At 45.0% G+C, this 26,063-nt stretch overlaps 1 protein-coding gene across 1 annotated transcript in view; it reads right to left on the bottom strand.

Annotated features, from left to right (window-relative positions):
• Positions 1 to 696: 696 nt before the first annotated feature.
• Positions 697 to 26,063, bottom strand: part of mllt10 (MLLT10 histone lysine methyltransferase DOT1L cofactor) — a 72,452-nt gene continuing 47,085 nt past the window's right edge. Inside the window, 11 exon segments of the mRNA XM_070446659.1 lie at positions 697 to 2,507; positions 3,093 to 3,179; positions 3,257 to 3,276; positions 4,202 to 4,473; positions 4,622 to 4,659; positions 4,760 to 4,909; positions 5,681 to 5,707; positions 5,710 to 5,769; positions 5,772 to 5,869; positions 10,060 to 10,137; positions 10,917 to 11,038. Coding sequence (XP_070302760.1) covers positions 2,227 to 2,507; positions 3,093 to 3,179; positions 3,257 to 3,276; positions 4,202 to 4,473; positions 4,622 to 4,659; positions 4,760 to 4,909; positions 5,681 to 5,707; positions 5,710 to 5,769; positions 5,772 to 5,869; positions 10,060 to 10,137; positions 10,917 to 11,038 — 1,233 coding nt within the window. The 3' untranslated portion in view covers positions 697 to 2,226.

Genomic DNA, 26,063 nt, shown 5'->3' with positions numbered 1-26,063 from the left:
GCCTCCTCCTGGACTAAAAAGCTCAATTGTGTGTGAAGCTGCACCCCTGATGTTCTGGAGCTCAGCGTTTGACTTTTGATCAGGCATCTCTTTGGCCAGCATGGTTGTCCTCCCTCAGCTGTTAGACCCCCCCCCCCCCTGGGAAGCAGTGGCTGCTGGGAGGTTATCAATGATGGACGCCAGCTCTGCTCCCACTCCTGAACGGGAATGCTGTGAATGGATTGAATGAGAGGGAGGAGAGGAGAGGAGAAAGGGGTGATGTCGAGAAGAAAGACAGGGGAGGAGAGAATGAAAGTGGTAGACAAGGAGGTAGGGAGGGGGCATGTTTAAACAGCCTGGACTTGAGTGACAGGGCTGATAGAGGGTGTGCGGAAGAGGGGGGTTTAAGAGTTGCTGGGGGGCTGAGATGAGGGGAAAGTGAGCTTTTAATTTCCCCGAGCAGAAGCAGATGTAGGAGAATTGTACACACACCCACACGCTGCTAGGCAGCAGGAAGTCATCAGGGACAGGGGAGCACAGTGTGTGTGTGTGTGTGCTGGGGCAAGGGACCCTGGACCACTATAAAATGAGCATGCAGAAACTGTTAAACACTAGAGCGAGAGAAGACAGCTAACGATATAGTGAGAGAGTCAGTGTGTCATCTTTTCATCCATCCAGAGATGGAGGTAAAGAGGTTAATTAGACAGCAGGCTTAGAGGAGGTAGATCTGGTCTTTATTCAACCAAAGTGTAAAAATGCTGTTGACAAAAAGCACTTAAACAGAGCTGTTAATCAAGCTTTAACCATCTTCCCACTCCAATAACGTTGTCCCACTGGCTACGCTGACTCCTCGTCTTTTTACCATCAGTCGGTCTCTTTATTTATCCAGAACATTGAATTATTTTGGTGTTTTGAAATACAAACATTTGAGGAGGTTATGATTTTTCAGTTGTACAAAATTGATCTAAACAAAAGTGAACACAGATGGAAATGTGGTGCCCAGAGGTGGAGTATAAAATGACGGTGCAAAACAAATAAAAAAAAACAACAAAACAATGTCCCTGCACATATAAAAATAAATTAATACTTTGTGTCCAGTCACCATCGCCTGTAGTCTGGCCCTAAGATTTACACACACAAAATTAGGCTTCATTGGCTATCCTTTACACCAACACGGCCAATCACAATCACTTATTTACACCCCACAGCCAATGAAAAATATATATTTATTTACACAAACGAAGTCAAAACTGTGGCATTGCACCCACACCTCTTCTGACAATAACAGCTATGTACACCATCACAAACCACCTCCATTCGCCAGTAGTTCAATCTTTCTCAATACACAACTTTTTTCCCCATCACAAATGTTTACAGCAAGATGTGTGAAAAACTTTAAACAGCAGTATAAAAAAATGTATTGAAGAACAGTGGGTACTTTTAAAATATAGCATCCTGCACCCCACCCATTATTACATAAAGAAATGCTAAATAAATAAAAACAGAATTCATAAAGTTGGTTTCGGTATTTTGTGAACCCAGCAAAATACATTTCCTGGCTTCCAGCATTTCAGAACGTGTTGCATGATCGTTTGCCTGGTCAACACAGCTTGACAGCCAGTAATATGTTGAGAATGGATGACTGACAGGTCGAGTAGCATGAGTAACCCGCCCCCTCAGCCTTAGGCACTTGGGGAATGGACCCTGACTTGCCATTCCTGACTGTTGTGGATTCCTATTGGCCGACGCTGAAGGTTGTGGGCCCTGATAGGCTGGTGTGTGAAGTAGGTAGAGCAGAAAGAGACAGTCATAGCAAGGCTTCCATAGCTGAGCGGTCAGTCAGTCTTACATTAGAGTGGTCTCTGGTTAGGTCTTATGCTGGTTAGGTCTTATGCTCAGACAGACAGAGGTAACAGCAGTTACATGTCCAGTGCAGGACTCCTGCCTCTCCTAAAACTGTACAATGTCATAGTTCCCAGACCTCATCTCTCCAGCAGAGCTATGAGTCATCAGTCAGCTGTGTTAGTGTCCTGATATTTTTGTAGTTTGTAGTAATTGTAGTTCTATGTGGGCTAGCTTGTGTGCTGAAAGCACAGCACTGATCAGAGTTCATATGATGGTGGAGACCCCTGAGAGATAGAGAGAGAGAGATGGATAGAGAGAGAGATGGATAGAGAGAGAGATGGATAGAGGAGAGAGAGAAAAAGAGAATGCGCGACAGAAAAAGCGAGAGAGCTGTTTTGTGGGTCAGGTCTTCTCCTGTCCAGTGAGGCCCACAGCCTTTTCAGCCAGCCGGGGTTTCTGTGCAGTGGCGTGTGTGTGTGTATCGGGGTGTGAGTGTGTGTGCAGTGCCAGGAAGGGGTTGGCGGTGATGGTGCCCTGGCCGTGGACGTGGGAGGAGGAAAGGAGGGAGGTGATGGGCAGCTGAGCAGAAGAAAGAGGGATGGAGGGAAGCTGGGAGGAGGAGAAAGACTGGAGTTGGTGGAGGTCCTGTTGTTGCTGCATCAACTGGTACAACAACACCTGCTCTTTCTAGAGGGATGGAGGGGAAGGACGGATGGAGGAGAAGGAGGAGGAGAGAGAGAGGAGCAGAGGAGCAGGGAGGGGAGAGAAGGAGAGGAGAGAAGAGGAGGAGGGGAGAGAGGTAGGGAGAGGGAAGAGGAGGGAGAGAGAAGAGGAGAGAAGAGAGAGGGAGAGGAGAGAAAGGAGGAGGAGAGAGAAGGAGGAGAGAGGAGAGAGGAGGAGAGGAAGGGGAGAGATGAGGGGAGGAGGAGGAAGAGGGAGGGAGAGAGAGAGAAGGAGGAGAGAGGAGAGAGGAGGGAGAGAGGGAGGAGGAGGAGAGAGAGGGAAGGAGGAGGAGGGGAGAAGAGAGGAGGAGGAGAGAGAGAAGGAGGGAGGAGGGAAGAGGAGGGAGAGGGAGGGAGAGAGAGAGGGAGGAGAGAGAGGGGAGGGAGGGAGAGAGGGAGGAGGGGAGAGGGGAGAGGGAGAGAGGAGAGGGGAGAAGAGAGAGAGGGGGAGAGAGAGGAGGAGGAAGAGAGATAATTTATCATGTGACCTGAACCTGAAAAATAAGCCTGCTGTGTTTAATACAGTGTGCTAGTGTGTGTGTTTACCGGCAGAGGGCTGTGAAGACAGTAGCTGCTGTAGTTGGTGCTGGTGCCGAGTAAGAGCCTTCTGCTGTTCAGACAAGGCACCCAAACCTGAAAAACACACAAAGACATACACACACACAGTTAGAAAACCACGCACACAACACACACGCACACACAGCACTCACCTGCTTTAGCAGTAACTGAGCTGCAGTAATCCAATAGGAAAGCAGGAGGGAAAAAATATAAGGGAATCAATTTCAAAGCCAAAACAGACAGACATTTCAATGAATGGAAGGACAGGTAGCCAGGCAGACAGAATACCCGGTAGCCAGCAGACCAGACTACCCGGTAGCCAGGCAGACAGACTACCGTAGCCAGCAGGCTACCAGAAGCAGACAGACTACCGGTAGCCAGGAACAGACAGACTACCCGGTAGCCAGCGACCAGATCTACCCGGTAGCCCAGGGCAGACAGACTCACGCCGCGAGTACCCCGGAGCAGGCAGACAGACTTAACCCGGTAGCCAGGCAGGCAGACAGACTACCCGGTAGCCAGCAGGACAGACTACCCGGTAGCCAGGCAGGCAGATCTACCCGGTAGCCAGGCAGACAGACTACCGGTAGCCAGGCAGGCAAGACTACCGTAGCCAGGCAGACAGACTACCCGGTAGCCAGGCAGGCAGAGCTACCCGGTAGCCAGGCAGGCAGACAACTTACCGTAAGCCAGGCAGGCAGGCAGGACTACCGGTAGCCCAGGCAGCAGGACAGACTACCAGGCAGCCAGACTACCGGTAGCCAGGCAGCAGACTACCAGGCAGCCAGGCAGGGCAGACTACCGAGTAGGCAGGCAGCCGATAGCCAGGCAGGCAGACTACCGGTAGCCAGGCAGGCAGACTACCCGGTAGCCAGGCAGGCAGACTACCCCAAGGTAGCCAGGCAGGCAGACTACCCGGTAGCCAGGCAGGCAGACTACCAGGTAGCCAGGAAGGCAGACTACCAGGTAGCCAGGAAGGCAGACTACCAGGTAGCCAGGCAGGCAGACTACCAGGTAGCCAGGCAGGCAGACTACCAGGTAGCCAGGCAGGCAGACTACCAGGCAGCCAGGCAGACAGACAGATGTAGTGTACCTACCTGTTGTTAATGGAGCTGGAGATGGGCAGAGCGGCACTGGTGCCTGGTGCAGAGGTATGTGTGTATGTGTGAGGGCTGGAGGTGGTCTGTATGACTCCGTTCAGAACCCCCACTATCCCCCCCATCCCTGGCCCGGCTCCACCTCCCAGCATCATGGTTCCCATGGCAACCCCGTTGAGCTGTGGCGGCTGGGGGGGGCTGTGAGAGACGGAGGGGGGGGTGGACAGAGAAGAGGTAGATCCACCACTACTACGACCACATGACACGCTATCCTGAGAGAGAGAGAGAGAGAGAGAGCTTTGTTAACCAATATCTCCTATGCAATCTCTTACCATTCCAAAAGCTCTATGTAATGACAGCATAACAACTAGTGTGCTAGCTGGGTTCACTCACTATGTGCTGGAGCTTCAACTGCCTTACCTGAGCAGGTATGGGTAGAGAGGAGTCACTCTTCACATCTGAAACACACAACATCACAAAGGCAGGCAATGAGAGTGACAGTTTGTATGAGTGTTTGTTAGGGTGAGGTGAGGCAGTAATAGGGCTGTGTGTGTGTACCTTGGGCAGCAGTAGTAGGGGTGAAAGGCACAGACAGCTGAGCTGACAGGAGCTGCAGTCGCTCTTTTTTCATGGTCAGAGTTTTAATCTGGTCCTCTAGACGCCTGTTCTCCTGCTGCAGCTGGTGGAGGGACTTCAACATCCCCAACACTACCACACACAGAGAAAGAGAGAGAGAGACAGAAATAGACAGAAAGAGACAGAGAGAGAGAGAGAAGAAGAGACAAACACACACACACACACACACACAGAGAGACACAGAGAGAGAGAGAGACCACACACACAGAGAGACAGAGAGAGAGAGAGAGAAGACACAGAGAGAGAGACACACAGAGAGAGAGAGAGACACAGAGAGAGAGGAGCCACACAGAGAGAGAGAGAGAGACACAGAGAGAGAGAGAGAGAGAGAGAGAGAGAGAGAAGAGAGAGAGAGAGAGAGACACACAGAGAGACAGAGATACACACAGAGAGAGAGAGACACACAGAGAGAGAGAGACACACAGAGAGAGAGACGACACAGAGAGAGAGACACAGAGAGAGAGACACAAGAGAGAGAGAGAGAGACACACAGAGAGAGAGACAGAGCGAGAGAGACAGAGAGAGAAGCGAGAGAAGAGAGAAGCGGAGAGAGAGAGACGGAGAAGAGAGACGGAGACAGAGAGAGAGACAGAGAAGAGAGAAGCGAGAGAGAGAGAGAAGCGAGAGAGAGAGACAGACAGAGAGAGAGAGAGAAGCGAGAGAGAGACAGACAGAGAGAGAGAGAAGCGAGAGAGAGACAGTGAAGAGAGAAGCGAGAGAGAGAGAGAGAGAGAGAGAGGAAACTATATTAAACCAATAAAATTGAATTATCCAAACAATGCAATGATAGGTGAGTTAGATTAGATTTGATGAATGAAGTAGATGTAGGTGTGTGCTGCTCACCATCTCCCTGTGCTCCCTGCTGCAGTAGAACTGTTGTCCATCACTCCACTGTCTCTCCAGCAGCTGTTCTATAGAGGTGGCCACTGGGGTGCTGTGTCTCCACCTCCCTGACCTGACCCTAGCCCCCCCAAACCTGACCCCAACATCCCTCCTGGGTCATACCGGATCTGCAGCCCACCTAGAGGAGAACTGGAGGGAGAGCGCGGGAGGATGGGTGAGAGAGGGAGAGAGAAAAAAGGATATTAACAACACAAACATAGCATCAAACAAACATGGAGAATGTCAAACCAAATCAAATTTGTCCTTAAGTGAGCTAAATGAAACGGACGAGAGAGGTGTGTGTGTGAGAGAAAACAGTGTGTGTGGTGGGCACCCATTGGTGCCAGTAAATCACTCTGTGGTGAGTTGAGACACTGATGAGTTGAAAGAGAGACAGAAGATAGGGAGGAAAAAAGAGAGCCAGGAGAGAACTTCACGGGTCTGGAATAATAAACAACAGAGGGAGAGCCTTTTTACCATTCCATCGGACTTCTCGTTGTCACACACACACACACACACACACACACACACACACACACACACACACACACACACACACACACACACACAAAAACAAACCACTTATTGGAAAAGTTCAGCTTGCAAATATTTTCTTCCTTTTGGAGCAAACTTAAGGAAACCTTTATCTTCTTAAAAGGAAGATTGCATTATTAGGTTGCTTTTAAATATTCTGATTTGTTTTATCCTTCCAACATGACATTTCACTTTTCATTTGCAAATTTATAATTAATATGAATTTGACCGAAGAAGCCATGCCGGAAAAGCGTTCGGAAAAGTGACGTCAAGACAAGAACACACAAGTGAATACACAGCAGGAGTGAAGCCACTCTCCACATAAGACGCTAAAGAACCACATCATACCGAGTCCTCCTATTGGTTAAGAAAAATATTTTGGCACTGAATAAAGCCAACATACACTATATATATGGACACCCCTTTAAAATTTGTGGATTCAGCCTCACCCGTTTGCAAACAGGTGTATAAAATCAAGCATAAAGCCATGCAATCTTCATAGACAACATTGGCAGTATAATGGCCTTACTGAAGCGCTCAGTGACTTTCAACGTGGAATCTTAGGATGCCACCTTTCCAAAACATCAGTTTATCAAATTTATGCCCTGCTAGAGCTACCCTGGTCAACTGTAAGTGCTGTTATCATGAAGTGGAAATGTCTAGGAGCAACAACGGCTCAGCCACGAAGTGGTAGGCCACACAAGATCACAGAACAGGACCGCTGAGTGCTGAAGCGCGTAAAAATAGTCTGTCCTCAGTTGCAACACTCACGACGGGTTCCAACCTGCCTCTGGAAGCAACGTCTGCACAAGAACTGTTCATCGGGAACTTCATGCAATGGGTTTCCATGGCCGAGCTGCCGCACACAAGCCTAAGATCACAATGCCAAGCGTCGGCTGGAGTGGCATAAAGATCGCCGCCATTGGACTCTGGAGCAGTGGAAACGTGTTCTCTGGAGTGATGAATCATGCTTCACCATCTGGCAGTTTGACGGACACATTTGGGTTTGGTGAAAGGCAAAGGAACGCTACCTGCCCAAATGCATAGTGCAAATTGTAAAGTTTGGTGGCGAGGAATAATGGTCTGGAGCTGTTTTTCATGGTTCGCACTAGGCCCCTTAGTTCCAGTGAAGGGAAATCGTAATGCTACAGCATACAATGACATTCTACACGATTCTGTGCTTCCAACTTTGTGGCAACAGTTCGGGGAAGGCCCTTCCCTGTTTCAGCATGACAATGCCCCGTGCAGAAAGCGAGGTCTATACAGAAATGGTTTGTCGAGATCGGTGTGGAAGAACTTGACTGTTCTGCACAGAGCCATGACCTCAACCCCATCAAACACCTTTTTATTTGATTTTATTTGATTGAACCTTTATTTAACTAGGCAAGTCAGTTAAGAACAAATTCCTGTTTTCAATGACAGCCTAGGAACAGTGGGTTAACTGCCTTGTTCAGGGGCAGAACGACAGATTATTATCTTGTCAGCTCAGGGATTCGATCTTGCAACCTTTCGGTTACTAGTCCAACGCTCTAATCACTAGGCTACAATGATGGCCAACCCCGGCCAAAACCTAACCCGGACGATGCTGGGCTAATTGTGCATCGCCCTATGGGACTCCCAATCGCGTCCGGTTGTGATACAGCCTGGAATCGAACCAGGGTCTGTAGTGTCACCTCTAGTACTGAGATGCAGTGTTTTAGACCGCTGTGCCACTCTGGAGCCCAATTGGAATGCCAACTGTGAGCCAGGCCTAATCGGCAAACGTCAGTGCCCAACCTCAAAAATGCTTGTGGCTGAATGGAAGCAAGTCCCAGCAGCAATGCTACAACATCTAGTGGAAAGCCTTCCCAGAAGAGTGGAGGTTGTTATAGCAGCAAAGGGGGGACCAACTCCATATGAATGCCCATGATTTTGAAATTAGATGTTCGACAAGCAGGTGTCCACATACTTTTGGTCATGTAGTGCACTCTGACCAGATCCTGTGTTTTCCTATTTAAAAAAAAAAAAAATGTCTTATACAGCAAGCAGATTCCATTATGTAGTTATACATAGTACTATCTATTTACAGTGTATTCTGAAATTATTCAAACCCCTGGACCTTTTCCACATTTTGTTACGTTACAGCCTTATTCTGGGTGCAGCTGACAAGGTACAAATCGGTCGTTCTGCCCCTGAACAAGACAGTTAACCCACTGTTCCTAGGCCGTCATTGTAAATAAGAATTTGTTCTTAACTGACTTGCCTAGTTAAATAAAGGTTAAATAAAATAAAATAAATGCTCATCAATCTACACACAATACCCCATTGCGCCTCTCCCCCTCTTGTACACTGCTGCTACTCTCTGTTTTTACCATCTATGCATAGTCCCTTTAATAACTCTACCTACATGTACATATTACCTCAAGTAACCGGTGCCCCCGCACATTGACTCTGTACCTGTACTCCCCTGTATATAGTCTCGCTATTGTTATTTCACATGCTGCTCTTTAATTACTTGTTACTTTTATTTCTTATTCTTATCCGTATTTTTTTTTAAACTGCATTGTTGGTTAGGGGTTCGTAAAAGTAAGCATTTCACTGTAAGGTCTACACCAGTTGTATTGGGCACATATGACTAATAACATTTGATTTAATGACAAAGCAAAAAGTTGTTTTTTTTGTGGGGCAAATTTATAAAAAATAAACATACATATCACATTTACATAATCATTCAGACCCTTTACTCAGTACTTTTTTGAAGCAACTTTGGCAGCGATTTCAGCCTTGAGTCTTCCTGGGTATGACGCTACAAGCTTGGCAAACTGTATTTGGGGAGTTTCTCCCAGGCTTTAGGTGCCTTTCGGCAAACTCCAAGTGGATGCCATGTGCCTTTTACTGAGGAGTGGCTTCCGTCTGGCCACTCTASCATAAAGGCCTGATTGYTGGAGTGCTGCAGAGATGATTCTCCTTCTGGAAGGTTCTCCKATCTACACAGAGGAACTCAGGAGCTCTGTCAGAATGACGATCGGGTTCCCTGACCAAGGCCCTTCTACCCCTGATTGCTCAGTTTGACCTGGCGTCCAGCTCTAGGAAGAGTCTTGGTGGTTCCAAACTTATTCCATTTAAGAATGATGGAGGCCACGGTGTTCTTGGGGACCTACAATGCTGCAGATTTTTTTTTGGTACCCTTCCTCATATCTTTGCCTCAACACAATCCTGTCTCAGAGCTCTACGGACAATTCCTTTGATCTCATGGCTTGGTTTTTGAATTGAATTTACCACAGATGGACTCCAATCAAGTTGTAGAAGCATCTCAAGGATGATCAATGGAAACAGGATGCACCTGAGGGAAGGGGTCTGAATACTTTCCGAATGCACTGTAAAACATCCAGAAATATTGAAAGTAGTACCTTGTTGATTTCAACTATCCATCCCACAAAGTGTATAAAAGTTTCAGTGTCAAAAACACCCATCGCTCCACACACATCCCTTTCCCAGACATCCACACACACACACGCTAGTCACCATAAAAACAGAGCGAAATGCAAACCATCTTTGTAAAAAGATAAACGAGCAAAAAGAAAAGTGCGAGCTGAGCCTGCGGGGGGGGGGGGGTAGAAACGCCTTTGGGGGGGGGGTGGGTTGGAGAGATAGAAATGCCTTCAACGTGGGAGAGACTAGAAACAGAGTGTGTTTGTGGGAGGAGAGAGAAGCCTCAAGAGAGGGGGATGGGCAGAGATATTTTGGTGTGGAATGTAAATAAGGGCTCACTGGTAATAGGGGGAGTGTGTGTGGGGAAAAGGGAGGAAATATGTGTGTGTACTTACCGCGGACAGAGGGTGGTCTTGGGAGAGGCTCGTCTGGAGAAGCCTGGAGCTCCAATGCTGTTTCCATCTCCTACCCTCCTGATCTACACACACACAGTAAATAACACACTTACCACACTGTGATTGTGTGTCTCTCTCTCACACACACACACACTTTCTCTCGCTATCTCTCTCTTCTCCCTCCAGGCCAGACGTCCTCTTTTCATTTTCCCTCTGCGGAGAGTAATAAATCACACATGCACACACAAATACATGTGCAAAGACACACGCAAAACACACACAAGCATGCACTCGCCTCCACTTAAGACAATCTTAACTCCTATTTTACCCCCTTCCCCTCTTTCTTTTCCTTTATTTTTAGCCCTTTCCATTCTTCCACCAGCAGCCTGTCATTCAAAAAAGAACACACACCCACGGTCAGTCACAATATATGTTAACCCCTAGAGGTCAGGGAGGACCAATGGCTGTAGGCAGTACTGAAACACCAGGAAACACTTTATTCCCCCCTTTTCTCTCCTGCCCCTCCCCCTTGTATTTATCCCGCTCCTCCCCTTTTCTACCGCTACCCCCACATGTTACACCACCTTCACCACCCACTCCCCGGTCACTAAGCGCTGTATGTGTGTATGCATGTGAGTGTGTGACGTAACCTGAGCAGTGGGTCAGTGGGTGTTGTGACCTCTGAACCCTCTGTAGACCGTGATCTATTCATGGTCAAACACACACACACACACACACACACACACACACACACACACACACACACACACACACACACACACACACACACACACACACACACACACACACACACACACACACACACACACAAGTCACACACACACACACACACACACCAACCTGCGGGGGAAGCTTGAGACTGTGCGATGAGGGCAGCCATGGCAGAGTTAGGGTTGAGTCGGTTTCCAAACATGTGGGAGGGAGCCATGTTGAACACTGGACCTGGTAACCCACTCACCTACAGGGACGAAAGAGTCTCAGTTACAATACATGGAGGATGACTGGATGGAGTTGGTAACATAAGTGAAGACTGTGGTGGAAAATTACATCATTAGTCATGATATCCCATGTTTTACTGCTTAAAGAATAGTCTCTTGTTATATGCTAGTGTTTTTCTAACCTTTCTAAACTTGTCTTGGTGTCACTTAGTCATAACACTGGACGTATAGGTAAGAGACGTTTGGGTGCAACCGCAGCATGTGACATCCTGTGGGTTTACTATCTACAGAAAGTCACATGTATGGCACCTTGCAGAAAGGAGTACAATATAGTGTTTGTTGTTGTGAATGCAGTTAGATGGCTGAGCCCTCGGGCTATCAACCTCATGCTATCTTAAATCTGCACAAACAACTAATTGCCTTTTTCACATTATCTGCTGACTGCTACGTAAACAAGAAGGAAGTATTTTTCTATAAAAGCAGAGACCCGACTGTTAAGCTTTCAACTCTGAACCATTCTTGGTGATGGTTGATTGCTTCATTTTTGCAAATCTTATAAAATTGTTGTTTGAAAGAATCTGCAGTCTCTCTTTTCCTACAGAATTGCTACCACAATTTGGCTACGAGGATGGGACGGCTAACGCCGCTTGCTGATTGCGCCGGAGGAGACCGAGGTTAACTGCGAGCAAGGGAGCCCACATGCCGACTAAAACGGAGCAGAAAAAGACCAGCCTCAGACCGACAGGGAGCGTCAATGAGTGGATACGCCATTTTGAACAGACAAAATAAATGAAGGGTGAGACTGAATTTCTTTTGAACATTGTTAGAGCCGATTTGGACATATTTGTATAAAAGACAGAACATACAGAGCTCCATGTACATTTGTGTAAATATATTAAATATTAATGTATATGATGAAATATTAGGGATGTACCTTTATGATTTATAGTTACCTGATTGAGATATATTAATTTGTTGTTAGTGTTACTTAGTTTTTGGCCCCCCCTCTTGCCCATTCATTGTACTGTGGTAAGTGTGTTAGGATAAAGGCAGGAAGTTGGGCCTTCGGGAGGGGGAGTCCTTGCTAGATGCGGGAGCGGTATAGTTTTTTGACCATACAGACAGACATACAGACAGGTCATATTATGTATTTTCCATGTCAAGTAATCTCTGCTTTAAGTTGATTGGAGATTTTTTTTTTTTTTTTTTTTAGATATTAGAAGAATAAAACTTTTTGTTGCACCACATCCCTGGATCTTATTGAATGTTTTGGCCGTTTGGAAACGTTTGAGTGTGGACTGTATGCGTACGAAACAACCCCACTTCAGGCTTGGGCAGTGGCTATGGTAAAGAGGAAAGGAAGCCACTACATTCAAGTCAAAAAACTCTGAAGAATTACTATCGGAAGGGAATCTCCGGTTCGGACACAAGCTGGATATTGTTCTATTTGTCATTGCATGCGGACCATAAGGACAACTCGCTTGGAAGGACTTGAACTCCTAGAATTCGCCAGCTGTGAGTAACCACTGCGAATGAATGAGCTGCCCTGTTCAATGCGATCGTTTGATCATGCATATTATGGATACACAAATGTGCTTATAATTGGAATGTTTGATAAACTTGGGAATGGAATTCAAAACACAGCGCTGTGAAAACAATTAAGAAGTTTATGTTTGGGAAACACAGATCCTATGCACAATGTAGCCTAATCATATGTCTAATATTTGGCCTAACGTGGAAATGCAATGCATCAATGGAATACAACTAAAGGATCTAAGATCCTGCGTGTTTAAACTTCATTAAAGGGGACAAAACTTATAATGGGATGAAATGTTTAAAACGCATTTAAAATGCCGAACTTGCACATGTTCAATTCAAAAGAGGTCAATTTGCTGAAATGGATGACTGTGTTTTTAAAGCATTAAAAGGAGGTCTAAAGGGGCATTACGCTTAACAAATAAACCAACAACTGTGTCATTGTAAATTGAGTGAACTAAAAGTGAATGATGGAGGATGAAATCCCAAATAAGACTCCACTGGAGAGGGCAGAGGAGCATRTAAATTCACTCTATGCAGCCCGGAGAGGCAAACTTGYAGTGTGTACACYCAAAATGAATGAAATAAAAGTCCTTCTTGTTGATGGAGGAAACATTGKAACTGTGAATGAGAGTCTTGAAGCATTTGATGCTGTTCTCAATGACTTTAAGAATGCTCATGAATCTGTGCTAGAGCTGGTCACAGAGGAGGAACAGGAGAGCATTAACTATTATCAACCAAGAATGAGAACTTATGAACATTTCCTGAAAGAGGTTGAAATATGGAAAAAGGCTGAAGTTGAGCCACAAACGCTCATTGAACCACACGACAGCGTTCCCAATGTGTCAAAAAATATKAAGTAAAACAAAGTATTCTAAGACTGCTTCCTCAGTGTCCTCTGCACGCCTAAAAGCTGAGGCAGAACGAGCAGCTCTACTGGCTCGCCAAGCATCATTACAGGACAAGCATGCATTGGAACTGGAGAAAGCTGAAATGGAGAAAGCTCAACTGGAACAACAGAAAGCTCAACTGAATGTTAGGATGGAAAAGATGGCACTGGAAACGGACATAGCAGCATACAATGCCAGACTGAAGGTCCTGGAGTGTTGAGTCAACTTCTCAATCCCATGCTGTGGCAGCCCACTTACTAAGCCAAGAAGATGGAATGAACTCTTATTTTGAGAACCAGGAACCCGAGGTCTATGTGGAACCTGAACCATCACCTGTTGAGTTTGCTGCATTAGGTGCAGTTCCAAAGACCCCACTACAAAGGGTTTTACAACAACCGACCACAAAGCCATCAAAACCTATTCAGAAAACAGTCGTAAACCACACCCTTCAGCAGCCAACAGCAAGGTCTAGCAATCAACACAGAATCAACACTGCGGGTATCAGCCATAATACCAGCCATGATAACCTCTCTACTGTCATGCAAAGGCAGAATGAAATTGCTGACCTCCTTGTACTACAGCACAAACAGGCCACACTCCCTGTTCGGGAGATACCAATGTTTGACGGTGATCCTCTAAACTTTAGGCCATTCATGCGTGCATTTGAGCATGGTATAGAAGATAAGACAAGCAGTCCCCAGGATAGGCTCTATTACCTGGAGCAGTACACCTCTGGTCAGCCCAAGGATCTGGTCCGTAGTGGTCTGCATATGGAAGCCAGAAGAGGCTATGCAGAGGCTAAGAGGTTGTTAAAGGAACAATTTGGCAATGAAATCAAAGTCACCACTGCTTACATGGAAAAAGCTTGGAACAGGACAAACATCAAACCGGATGATGGAAAGGGACTGGGTGGCTATGCACTCTATCTTAGAGGTTGCTGTAACGCTATGCAAGACCTACAGGACATGGAAGAGCTTAATCTTCCCTCCAACATAAAGTTGATCATGTCAAAACTTCCCTACAAACTAAGGGAAAAATGGAGGTCTACAGCATGTGATATTTTAGGGAGAAGCCACCTGAGGGCCCAGTTCAGTGACCTTGTGACGTTCATGGAAAAACAGTCCAAAATACTGCAGGATCCGTTGTATGGAGATATTCAAGATCCCCTGTCAAACAAAAAGTTTTTTTAAACCAAAACAGAAGCTGACTTTAAACATCAGTTCAAGCCCAAGAGTAGGGGAAGCAGTTTTGCCACTGCAGTAGCTGTAGTGGCAGATTGTGACTCTGAAAAACCTCTAAAATAACAAACATTCAAAGTAAAGAGACCAGGCACCTACCCTTCTGATGCTCCCAGTATCTCATGTGTATTTTGTGCTGGTGAGCATTTATTGGTTGACTGCCAACAGGTGAAGGCACAGCCACACAAATCCAAGGTTGAGTTTCTGAGATCAAAAGGCCTTTGTTTTGGCTGTTTAATGAGAGGACACTTAAGCAAAGAATATAAAAGGATGACCTGTCAGAGCTGTCAAAGAAAGCACCCCACTATCCTGCACATTGAAGGAAGAGAGAGATTTAGATCTCAAAAGGCAGATATGAGTGGTGTAGCAGTAAAGCGGGAGGAGACTGTCAGCAGTGCTCTTGTTTCACTGGAAGCTGGTGAAGATACCGGGGCCGGTACAGATTGTGCACTTGCAATTGTGCCAGTTAAAGTAAATGTGCCAAATGGAAGCAAGTCTGTGTTAACCTATGCGTTTCTCGATTCTGGTAGCTCAGCAACATTTTGTACGGAGAGACTCATGAGGCAGCTGAAAGCTAAATGCAGTGAGACTGAAATTCTGCTACGCACAATGGGGCAGGAGAGTCCTACCAAGAGCTTTGAGATATCTGGATTAGAGATTGTCAACGTGGAAGGCAACACATTTATTGCATTACCAAAGGTCTACACCCAAAATAAAATCCCAGTGACAAGAGAGAACATTCCCACTCAGAAAGATCTCAAAAGGTGGCCATACCTGAAAGAGGTTCAGTTGAAGGAAATTGATGCCGACGTCGAACTCCTGATTGGTGTAAATGCTCCAAAGGCAATGGAACCCTGGCAAATCATAAATAGCCAAGGCAACGGACCGTATGCAGTGAAAACCCTCTTTGGATGGGTGATGAACGGTCCTCTTAACAATTGTACCATGGCAGAAGAATCTGGGTGTCCTACGGTGATGGCCAATCGTATCTCAATGACCGACCTGGGGGTTCTTCTTGTAAATCAGTACAACCATGACTTCCCTGAGAGAGAGTATGAAGAGAAAAGTGAGGTCAGCTGAGGATCGTAAGTTTATGGAGATAGTATCAAGCTCCATAACCCTCAAAGACCGCCACTACTACTTACCGTTGCCCTTTCGCAACAAAGATGTAGTCCTGCCAAACAATCGTGGCATGGCAAAGCAGCGGGCTCTAAATATTATCAGGAAGTTCAAGAAGGACAAAGGTTACGCTGCAGAGTACAAAGGCTTCATGGGAGAGATGATAACAAAAGGTTACGCCGAGAAGGTACCACAAGAACAGCTCCTCAGAGAAAAAGGCAAGGTATGGTACATACCACACCATGGCGTTCACCATAAGCGCAAAGGAACAATACGAGTGGTGTTTGACTGTTCATCATCCTATAAAGGCACATCTCTCAACAGTGAACCCCTTCAAGGCCCTGACCTGGCAAACACACTTATAGGAGTCTTGCTAAGATTTCGGCAAYAGCACATTGCCATGATGGCAGACATCGAAGGAATGTTCCATCAAGTACGTTTCCATGAATATTACTTAGACTTCCTGTGATTCCTATGGTGGCCGGACAGTGATACTAACAAAAGATTGGAGTAGTACAGAATGACGGTACATCTTTTCGGTGCTATATCCTCTCCAAGTTGTGCAAACTTTGCACTGCGAAAGACTGCAGAAGACAACTGTGAGAGGTACGATGAAGAGGTGATTCAAACAGTCAAGTCCAACTTCAATGTTGATGACTGCCTCAAGTCAGTGGCCATAGAAGAACAAGCCATAGCTCTCACAAAAAACCTCAGGGATGTGTGCTCTCAGGGTGGGTTCAAATTGACCAAGTGGGTCAGCAACAGCCGCACCGTGCTGGCTTCTATCCCTGATGAACACAAAGCCAAGCAGATAAAAGAACTGGACCTGGACAGAGAAAAGCTGCCTGTTGAAAGAGCACTTGGAATCCGATGGAACATTGAAAGTGATGTGTTTACCTTCCGAGTCACTGTCAAGAACAAACCCCTTACAAGAAGAGGTATTCTCTCAACTGTCAGCTCTATTCATGATCCTTTAGGTTTCCTCGCCCCATTCGTATTAAAGGCAAAGCAAATTCTCCAAGCTCTCTGCAAGCTAAAGTGTGGATGGGACGAAGTCATCCCTGAAGAACACTATTTCATGGAAGAGATGGCTCTCAGAGCTGGACCAGCTGTCCAGATTCCAGATTGACAGGTGTATGATGCCTGAGAACTTTGGTCAGGTCAAGACCGCACAGCTGCATCACTTCGGTGACGCAAGTGAACAAGGTTATGGCACGGCAAGCTACCTTAGGTTCACAAACTGTATGGAAAAAAGGTCCACATRGCATTCATACTGGGGAAATCAAGGGTGACTCCACTCAAGCAGATTACGATCCCCAGACTGGAACTTGCCGCAGCAACATTGGCCGCAGCAACATTGGCAGTGCGAGTGGACAGGATGTTAAGGTTGGAGCTCCAGATTGAACTTGAGGAGTCAACTTTCTGAACAGACAGCCAGTCTGTGCTAAAATACATCCGCAACAATACCAAGAGATTCCATACCTTTGTGGCTAATAGGGTTGCTATGATCCGTGACCTATCGAAAGCAAAACAGTGGAGGTATTTGAACTCCAAACACAACCCAGCCGATGATGCCTCAAGAGGATTACATGTTGAAACTTTCCTGAATTCAAAGAGATGGTGCAAAGGACCAGAACTCCTGGAGAAACCAGAAACAGACAATGGCACCAACTTTGTTGGAACACACAGAGAGCTCGGAGAAGCTCTGAAAGAGCTGGATCACAACAAGATTCAAAACGAATTACTGAAGGAAGGAGTGACATGGTCATTCAACCCTCCCTCTGGAGCCCACCATGGGGGGGTATGGGAGAGGTTGATCCGACTGGTGAAAAATATCCTCTATTCAGTCCTTAAAGAGCAAGTACTGGATGATGAGGCTTTGCAGACAGCTTTGTGTGAAGTTGAGGCGATTATGAACGACAGACCAATCACAACTGTAACAAATGGCCCTAATGATCTAGAACCCCTGACTCAGAATTATCTGCTTCATCTGAAAGCAAAGCCAGTCCTGCCACCAGGACTATTCCAGAGAAGCGACCTATACTCACAAAGGAGATGGAAGCAAGTGCAATATATCACTGACCTCTTCTGGAAGAGATGGATCAGGGAGTATCTTCCACTTATGCAGGAGCGGAACAAGTGGAACAAAACTAAGAGAAACTTCAGTCCTGGTGACCTTGTGGTCATCGTTGATGACACCGCCCCAAGGAACTCTTGGCTAATGGGGCGTGTGGTGGAGGCTTTGCCAGGGGCCAAAGGTCTTGTCCGGAGCGTCATGGTTAAGACCAAGACCAATATCTTACAGGGACATATCAATAAACTCTGTCTGCTCCTGGAGGTGGCGGAGTGAGACACACACACACACACACACAGTGCTCCATCTTTGAATCACGTGCACCTCTGATTCGCTGATGTCGTAGTCATACATTTTTGGACGTCAAACTCTTGAAATGTTTGGAAGTTGAAGACTTCAACTCAGACTGAGATCTATGGACTATTTTCCTATATTGGACCTTGTATATTTGTATATAGTTGTGAACTGTAATAGTGCTCTGGTATAGAATGTTTTGTGTATTGGCTCTACGTTTGAATATTAAGTAATTGTTGTGCATTCAGTGCAGTTAACAATTAGGGGCTGGTATGTTAGAGCCGATTTGGACATATTTGTATAAAAGACAGAACATACAGAGTTCCATGTACATTTGTGTAAATATATTAAATATGAATGTATATGATGAAATATTAGGTACGTACCTTTATGATTTATATTTACCTGATTGAGATATATTCATTTGTTGTTAGTGTTACTTAGTTTTTGGCCCCCCCTCTTGCCCATTCATTGTACTGTGGTAAGTGTGTTAGGATAAAGGCAGGAAGTTGGGCCTTTGGGAGGGGAAGTCCTTGCTAGACACGGGAGCGGTATCGTTTTTTGACCATACAGACAGACATACAGACAGGTCATATTATGTATTTTCCATGTCAAGTAATCTCTGCTTCAAGTTGATTGGATACATTTTTTTTTGTTAGATATTAGAAGAATAAACCTTTTTGTTGCACCACATCCCTGGATCTCATTGAATGTTTTGGCCGTTTGGAAACGTTTGACTGTGGACTGTATGCGTACGAAACAACCCCAATTCAGGCTTGGGCAGTGGCTATGGTAAAGAGAAAAGGAAGCCACTACAAACATCATAGAAAATCCTGTTCTGGGACAGGTTGTGCACATTATGTCTTTGTTGTAGCAAAGACACCCCTAATCAGAAATGTTGTTGTAGCAGAGTTATTTCTGAATAGAGGAAGTCCTAGAAGTAATTCTAGGGAAATGCCRTGTTGAAGCAGGGTGACCCTGTAGGAGCAGGGGACACCTCCAATTGGGATATTTTTGTTGAAGCAGAAGTAACCTGGTTAGAGACAGGGGTTGTGTTTCTCTGTTGAAGCAGAGAAGCAGCCATGGGATGATATGACACGGTTACGAGTTATGTGATTCCAGGGCACAATCCTGAGATACAAAAAATAAAATAATCCTGCAGGTTACAAAAATACAAAAAAACTGAAAATAAACATTGTAAAAGAAAATTAATTAGTCAGTGTACTGGTAAACAATTGGTTATGATTGGGAAACCAGTTATAAATTTAAACCCTACACAGAAGTGTGCATAGGAGGAACTACCATGTCGGTACAACATTTAAATGACATAGAGTAATTCAAATCAAATCACGTGTAGTGATTCACCTTACAGTGAAATGCTTACTTACAGGCTCTAACCAATAGTGCAAAAAAGGTATTAGGTGAACAATAGGTAAGTAAAGAAATAAAACAACAGTAAAAAGACAGGCTATTTACAGTAGCGAGGCTATAAAAGTAGCGAGGCTACATACAGACACAGTTTAGTCAGGCTGATTGAGGTAGTATGTACATGTAGATATGGTTAAAGTGACTATGCATATATGATAAACAGAGAGTAGCAGTAGCGTAAAAGAGGGGTTGGCGGGTGGTGGGTGGGACACAATGCAGATAGCCTGGTTAGCCAATGGGCGGGAGCACTGGTTGGTCGGCCCAATTGAGGTAGTATGTACATGAATGTATAGTTAAAGTGACTATGCATATATGATAAACAGAGAGTAGCAGCAGCGTAAAAAGAGGGGTTGGGGGGGGGCACACAATTCAAATAGTCCGGGTAGCCATTTGATTACCTGTTCAGGAGTTTTATGGCGTGGGGGTAAAAACTGTTGAGAAGCCTTTTGGTCCAAGACTTGGCACTCCAGTACTGCTTGCCATGCGGTAGTAGAGAGAACAATCTATGACTGGGGTCTTTGACAATTTTTAGGGCCTTCCTCTGACACCGTCTGGTGTAGAGGTCCTGGATGGCAGGCAGCTTAGCCCCAGTGAGGTATTGGGCCGTTCTCAGGACCCATGCCAAATCTTTTTAGTTTCTGAGGGGGAATAGGCTTTGTCGTACCCTCTTCACGACTGTCTTGGTGTGTTTGGACCATTCTAGTTTGTTGTTGATGTGGACACCAAGGAACTTGAAGCTCTCAACCTGCTCCACTACAGCCCCGTCGATGAGAATGGGGGCGTGCTCGGTCCTCCTTTTCCTGTAGTCCACAATCATCTCCTTAGTCTTGGTTACGTTGAGGGATAGGTTGTTATTCGGCCAGGTCTCTGACCTCCTCCCTATAGGCTGTCTCATCGTTGTCGGTGATCAGGCCTACCACTGTTGTGTCGTCTGCAAACTTAATTGGTGTTGGAGTCGTGCCTGGCCATGCAGTCGTGGGTGAACAGGGAGTAAAGGAGGGGACTGAGCACGCACCACTGGGGAGCTCCAGTGTTGAGGATCAGCGTGGCAGATGTGTTGCTACCTACCCTCACCACCTTGGGGGCGGCCCGTCAGGAAGTCCAGGATCCAGTTGCAGAGGAGGTGTTTAATCCCAGGATCCTTAGCTTAGTGATGAGCTTTGAGGGCACTATGGTGTTGAACGCTGAGCTGTAGTCAATGAATAGCATTCTCACATAAGTGTTCCTTTTGTCCAGGTGGGAAAGGGCAGTGTGGAGTGCAATAGAGATTGCATCATCTGTGGATCTGTTTGGGCGGTATGCAAATTGGAGTGGGTCTAGGATTTCTGGGATAATGGTGTTGATGTGAGCCATTACCAACCTTTCAAAGCACTTCATGGCTATGGACGTGAGTGCTACGGGTCTGTAGTCATTTAGGCAGGTTGCCTTTGTGTTCTTGGCCACAGAGACTATGGTGGTCTGCTTGAAACATGATGGTATTACAGACTCAATCAGGGACATGTTGAAAATGTCAGTGAAGACACCTGCCAGTTGGTCAGCACATGCCCGGAGCACACGTCCTGATAATCAGTCTGGCCCCGCAGCCTTGTGTATGTTGACCTGTTTAAAGGTCTTACGTCGGCTACGGAGAGCGCGATCACACAGTCGTCCGGAACAGCTGATGCTCTCATGCATGCCTCAGTGTTGCTTGCCTCGAAGCGAGCATAGAAGTGATTTAGCTCGTCTGGTTCAAATATATTTAGATGGAGAAGAAATTACTCTTTTCAAATTACAAGAAAGGAAGACGTTCCTAACCAAATACTGTTTGCTTTGTGTGTCTGTATTGATGAGAGATTTATATTATGGACGGACGATGGACCCTATCAGCCCGACTGGCTGCACAGTGTGATCGAATAAAGGAACACATATTCTCCAGTAATAAATTGGCAGGAGTTCCAGTATTGTTTCTAATACAAGGCATCAAAACCTTTACCAATTAAAAGGCACAAATAAAATAACTACACTCTGGGGAATTGGGTATCACTACCTTAGAATTATTATTCTGATTTTTWAAAATTTATTATTATTATTTATTTTTTAAATCGGCACATATTAAGGCCGTGAGTGAGTAAATCTAAACACTCTGGCCATGGTCAGGAAGAGGTAAAACTATAGCAAAACCATAGAGGCACTAAAATATGAGCAAGAGTATTCTACCAATTCAGCTCAAATATAGAAAAAATCAAATTATGGATAAAACTGGGCAGCATTTCCCTGCTGACGGGAAATATGCGAGAGCGGATACTAATTATGACAATTTGTTAGTTACGCTATCCTTATGATCCGCATAGCATATCATTACAGCAGTATGTACCGGTAATATATGTTAGCTATGTTAGCTACCTAACGTTCGTTGGCTACTAATACATCAAACTTTCTAGTATATTAACTATATGCCATCTAACTATCCAACATTTATTGACTTGATTATTTACGGCATTCTTAGCTTAGCTAAATGGTATAGTCATTGTGCATTCTCATCGGACATTGTTAATTTGGGTGCTTCGTGAATTCACTCAGGCTATCTGCTCGTATTTCAGAGCACTCATCTGAATGTACCAGAGCGCAGAATAACTGATGAATTTACAAACGCTCAACACCCGTTGAATATGGCCGGTGTCAGTAAATGGGGAAAATAACGTAAAATTGAACGTAAAATTCAAATTGTTGCCAGCAGCACAGTAAGTCACCAACGCTTTTGAGAACATGGGAAAAGCCATTGGAACACAGGAGTGATGGTTGCTGATAATYGGCCTGTACGCCTATGTAGATATTCCATTTWAAAAAATCAGCCCTCTCCAGCTACAGTAGTCATTTACAACATTAACAATGTGTACACTGTATTTAATTAATGGACAAAAAAATGTGGGACATTTCTAAGAGACCCTAAACTTTGGAACGGTAGTGTATTTTAGTATGGTTTATTAGTGTAGTGTGTTGTGCTATTGGTCATTCGAAAATTGAGTGTAGAGAGGCACCACTGGCTAAATTTACGACAGGAAAAGTATTATATTTAGTGGTGACACGGGCAGAATCGAAAGCAATACGACTACTACCCGTGTCTTTGAACATGGGACCAGTAACAATGCCCGGATAATTTTACATTGCGATGGGTATGGATCTAATTTTGGGATAATTGGATAGTTGGATAATTCTTGTGAGAATTAAAACAATCGCTAAAAGGGTGTAAATTTAAGGGGGTCTGTGTTGACACAGTATGTAGTGATTTGTTATTTGCGTAAAAAGAGACGAGGAAACTCATGCCAGACATCACCACATTAGTAAACTATTTGGTAGAGCACGGACATAAGGCATAATATGGGAAAGTACAACCAGTGAAACAAGAGATAACATATTTGGGGATTTTGATTTCGGAAATCACGAAGCACATTACACCTGATCGAGTAGGAACAAATTATATTTTTTGCACAAACATACACTCCTCGCAGACTCAGGAAAACCCTAGAGGTTTTAATCTTGTGAGACACTTTATTCTGTCTTCCTCTAAAATAGATTTATAGAATTGAGAAAAGGGAGGAGGGGTCACGAGTAGGGTTGCACATTTTGGGGAATATTCAGAGGTGGAAACTTTCCATGGGAATTAACAGGAATATATGGGAATTAATATTAATACCATTTAAATGCAGATGTTTTTTGCATTGGATATATTTACAATAGCATATGGAGACAGAAACATAAACCTTTTACCTTATCATAAGTAGACATAAATGCAAATGATTAAATCCTTCCAATATAATTTTTTTTWAAGAAATTTGCCATGAATTGAACTTTAATTAAATTAGTTGACTCTTCACATTGGATGATTTTCACTGAACAACAAAAGAAAGGGAATATTGAATGATCTCCAATGATCCATTGCATCTCCCAAAAACGTTTTTAACATGCATCTGAAAAATTATAGTCTAGAAACTAAAGCTTGGTTGTCTCCCTCTCAGGCTTCCATGTCTTCTCCCTTGACCTCCTCAATGTCCACCTCTTGAACATCAGACTGAGGCCTCATCTTCACTGTCACTTTCCAACCTTGTTGAGGACGGCTCATTGTCAGGCTCAAAAAGCCTCAAATTTTCCCGGATGGCCACCAATTTTTCAACCCTTGTATTGTGTTCCCAAACAAGGACCAGTTGCGCTCTGAGGCGGCCAATGGTGGGATTTGGAGGAGGATGGAGGCAACAGGGGAAAGAGCCTCAGATCCACAAAGTCCCTTCCAACAGGTGGCTGATGAGATATGTTGGCATGACTGCCATATTGCATCTCCATCCCAAAGCCTTGCTTGGAAGTGTACTTCGCCAAACTGCCAAGAACCTTACCCTCATCCAGGTCAAGGTGGAGAGACACAGTAGTGATGACACCATAGGCCTTGTTGATCTCTGCACCAGACAGGATGCTCTTGCCAGCATACTTGGGGTCCAACATGTACACTGCAGCGTGTATGGGCTTCAGGCAGAAGTCTTCGRGCCTTTTGATGTATTTCGGAACTGCAGTTTCCTCTGCTTGGAGCAACCGTGAAGTGGGCAGGGCAGTATGGATTTCTTCTCTTACATCAGCAAGCAGAGTCTGAAAATCAGACAGGATGGCATTGTCTCCCTCAATCTGTGAAATGGCTACTGCTATAGGTTTCAGGAGTTTCAGGCTGCTTACCACTCTCTCCCAAAATACATCATCCAGGAGGATGCTCTTGATGGGGCTGTCCATATCAGCAGATTGTGATATGGCCATTTCTTGGAGACTCATTCCCCTCCAGGAGACAGTCAAACATGACGTCAACATCACCCCAACAGGTGTTGCTGGGTAGCTTCAATGTGGTGCGCTTATTCTCACTTTGCTTGGTGAAGTAGATTGCTGCTATAACTTATTGCTGCTATAACTTGATGACCCTTCACATACCTAACCATTTCCTTGGCTCTCTTGTAGAGTGTATCCATTGTTTTCAGTGCCATGATATCCTTGAGGAGCAGATTCAATGCATGAGCAGCACAGCCAATGTGATGTGAGGGTAGGACTCCTCCACTTTAGACCAAGCAGCCTTCAAGTTCGCAGCATTGTCTGTCACCAGTGCAAATAACTTCTGTGGTCCAAGGTCATTGACGACTGCCTTCAGCTCATCTGCTGACCGGTGTGTCTGTTGTCCCTTGTGTCTGTGCTCTTGTAGAATACTGGTTGAGGGATGGAGATGTAGTTCATTATTCCTTCCCCACGAACATTTGACCACCCATCAGAGATGATTGCAATACAGTCTGCTTTCTCTATGATTTTCTTGACCTTCACTTGAACTCTGTTGAACTCCACATCCAGCAAATGAGTAGATAAAGCATGTCTGGCTGGAGGGGTGTATGCTGGGCAAAAAAAACATTTAGAAATCTCTTCCAATACACATTGCCTGTGAGCATCAGAGGTGAACCAGTTGCATACACAGCTCGAGCAAGACATTCATCAGCATTTCTCGGACTACGTTCCTCCATTGAGTCAAAAACACTTCTGATTCCAGGAGGACCATGAGCTGTTGCTATCGATAAGGTGTCGGATTCATAATTTTCACCTCGAATAGAAGTAGAGGGACTTTTGACAGAGGTTTCTTGTTGTGAGCGCTGAGGGAACTTTATGCACTTGGCAAAATGATTCTGCATCTTTGTTGCATTCTTCACATATGCTTTGGGCACAGTATTTGCAAATGTACACAGCTTTTCTGTGTACAGCTGCAGTGAAATGTCTCCACACATCAGATAGTGCCCGTGGCATTTTCCTGTAAAGATGAGAAAAAAATTAGTAAAAAAAACAAATACAATTCCATGTACAGATAGTTAAGCAGTTAGATAAAACATTTATCTTACAAAGGAGTTGTTTAAAAATGAAACATGTATTCAAACAGGTGAATTAACACTCAGCAGGCTCAAGCAAGCTAAAACCCACATGGTAGAAAAACTAACAAGCAGAAATTGTTAACAAGTTAGAAATGATTTAAACACACTTTGCTGTAGGCTACTATTTACTAGTTAACAAAAAATGTATGTATGTCATATAAAATATATTCACCCCACCCAGTATTGTAATCAAAACTTACCAGAAAGCATGTAGTCCTTGGCTTAGACAGTGTAGTAGTTTGGACTCAATAGCATCTCATTAGTGTGCAAGATCTTGACAATCAGCTGACCATGTGATGGAAGAGTGCACTGCACATGTAATGGAAGAATGCACTGTGCATGCAGAGGGTTGCAACTCCATTGAATTGGGGATAGTTTAACCAAAACATCCCACAAGACCTAGCATTGCCTTGTGTATCCCACAAAAAAAGTTCACTGTTATAAGCTAACTTTTTCTATGAATTTAAGCAAAACTCCCCAAATTCCTGGGCTTAACTCCCATGGAAAATTTCTGACACTTTGCAACCCTAGTCACGAGTAATTAAAGT

This window comes from Salvelinus sp. IW2-2015, linkage group LG14 (genome assembly GCF_002910315.2).
Source record: "Salvelinus sp. IW2-2015 linkage group LG14, ASM291031v2, whole genome shotgun sequence".
Classification (NCBI taxonomy): domain Eukaryota; kingdom Metazoa; phylum Chordata; class Actinopteri; order Salmoniformes; family Salmonidae; genus Salvelinus; species Salvelinus sp. IW2-2015.
The sequence above is the reverse complement of the archived record's forward strand: the minus strand, read 5'-3'. Positions and strand labels throughout refer to the sequence as shown.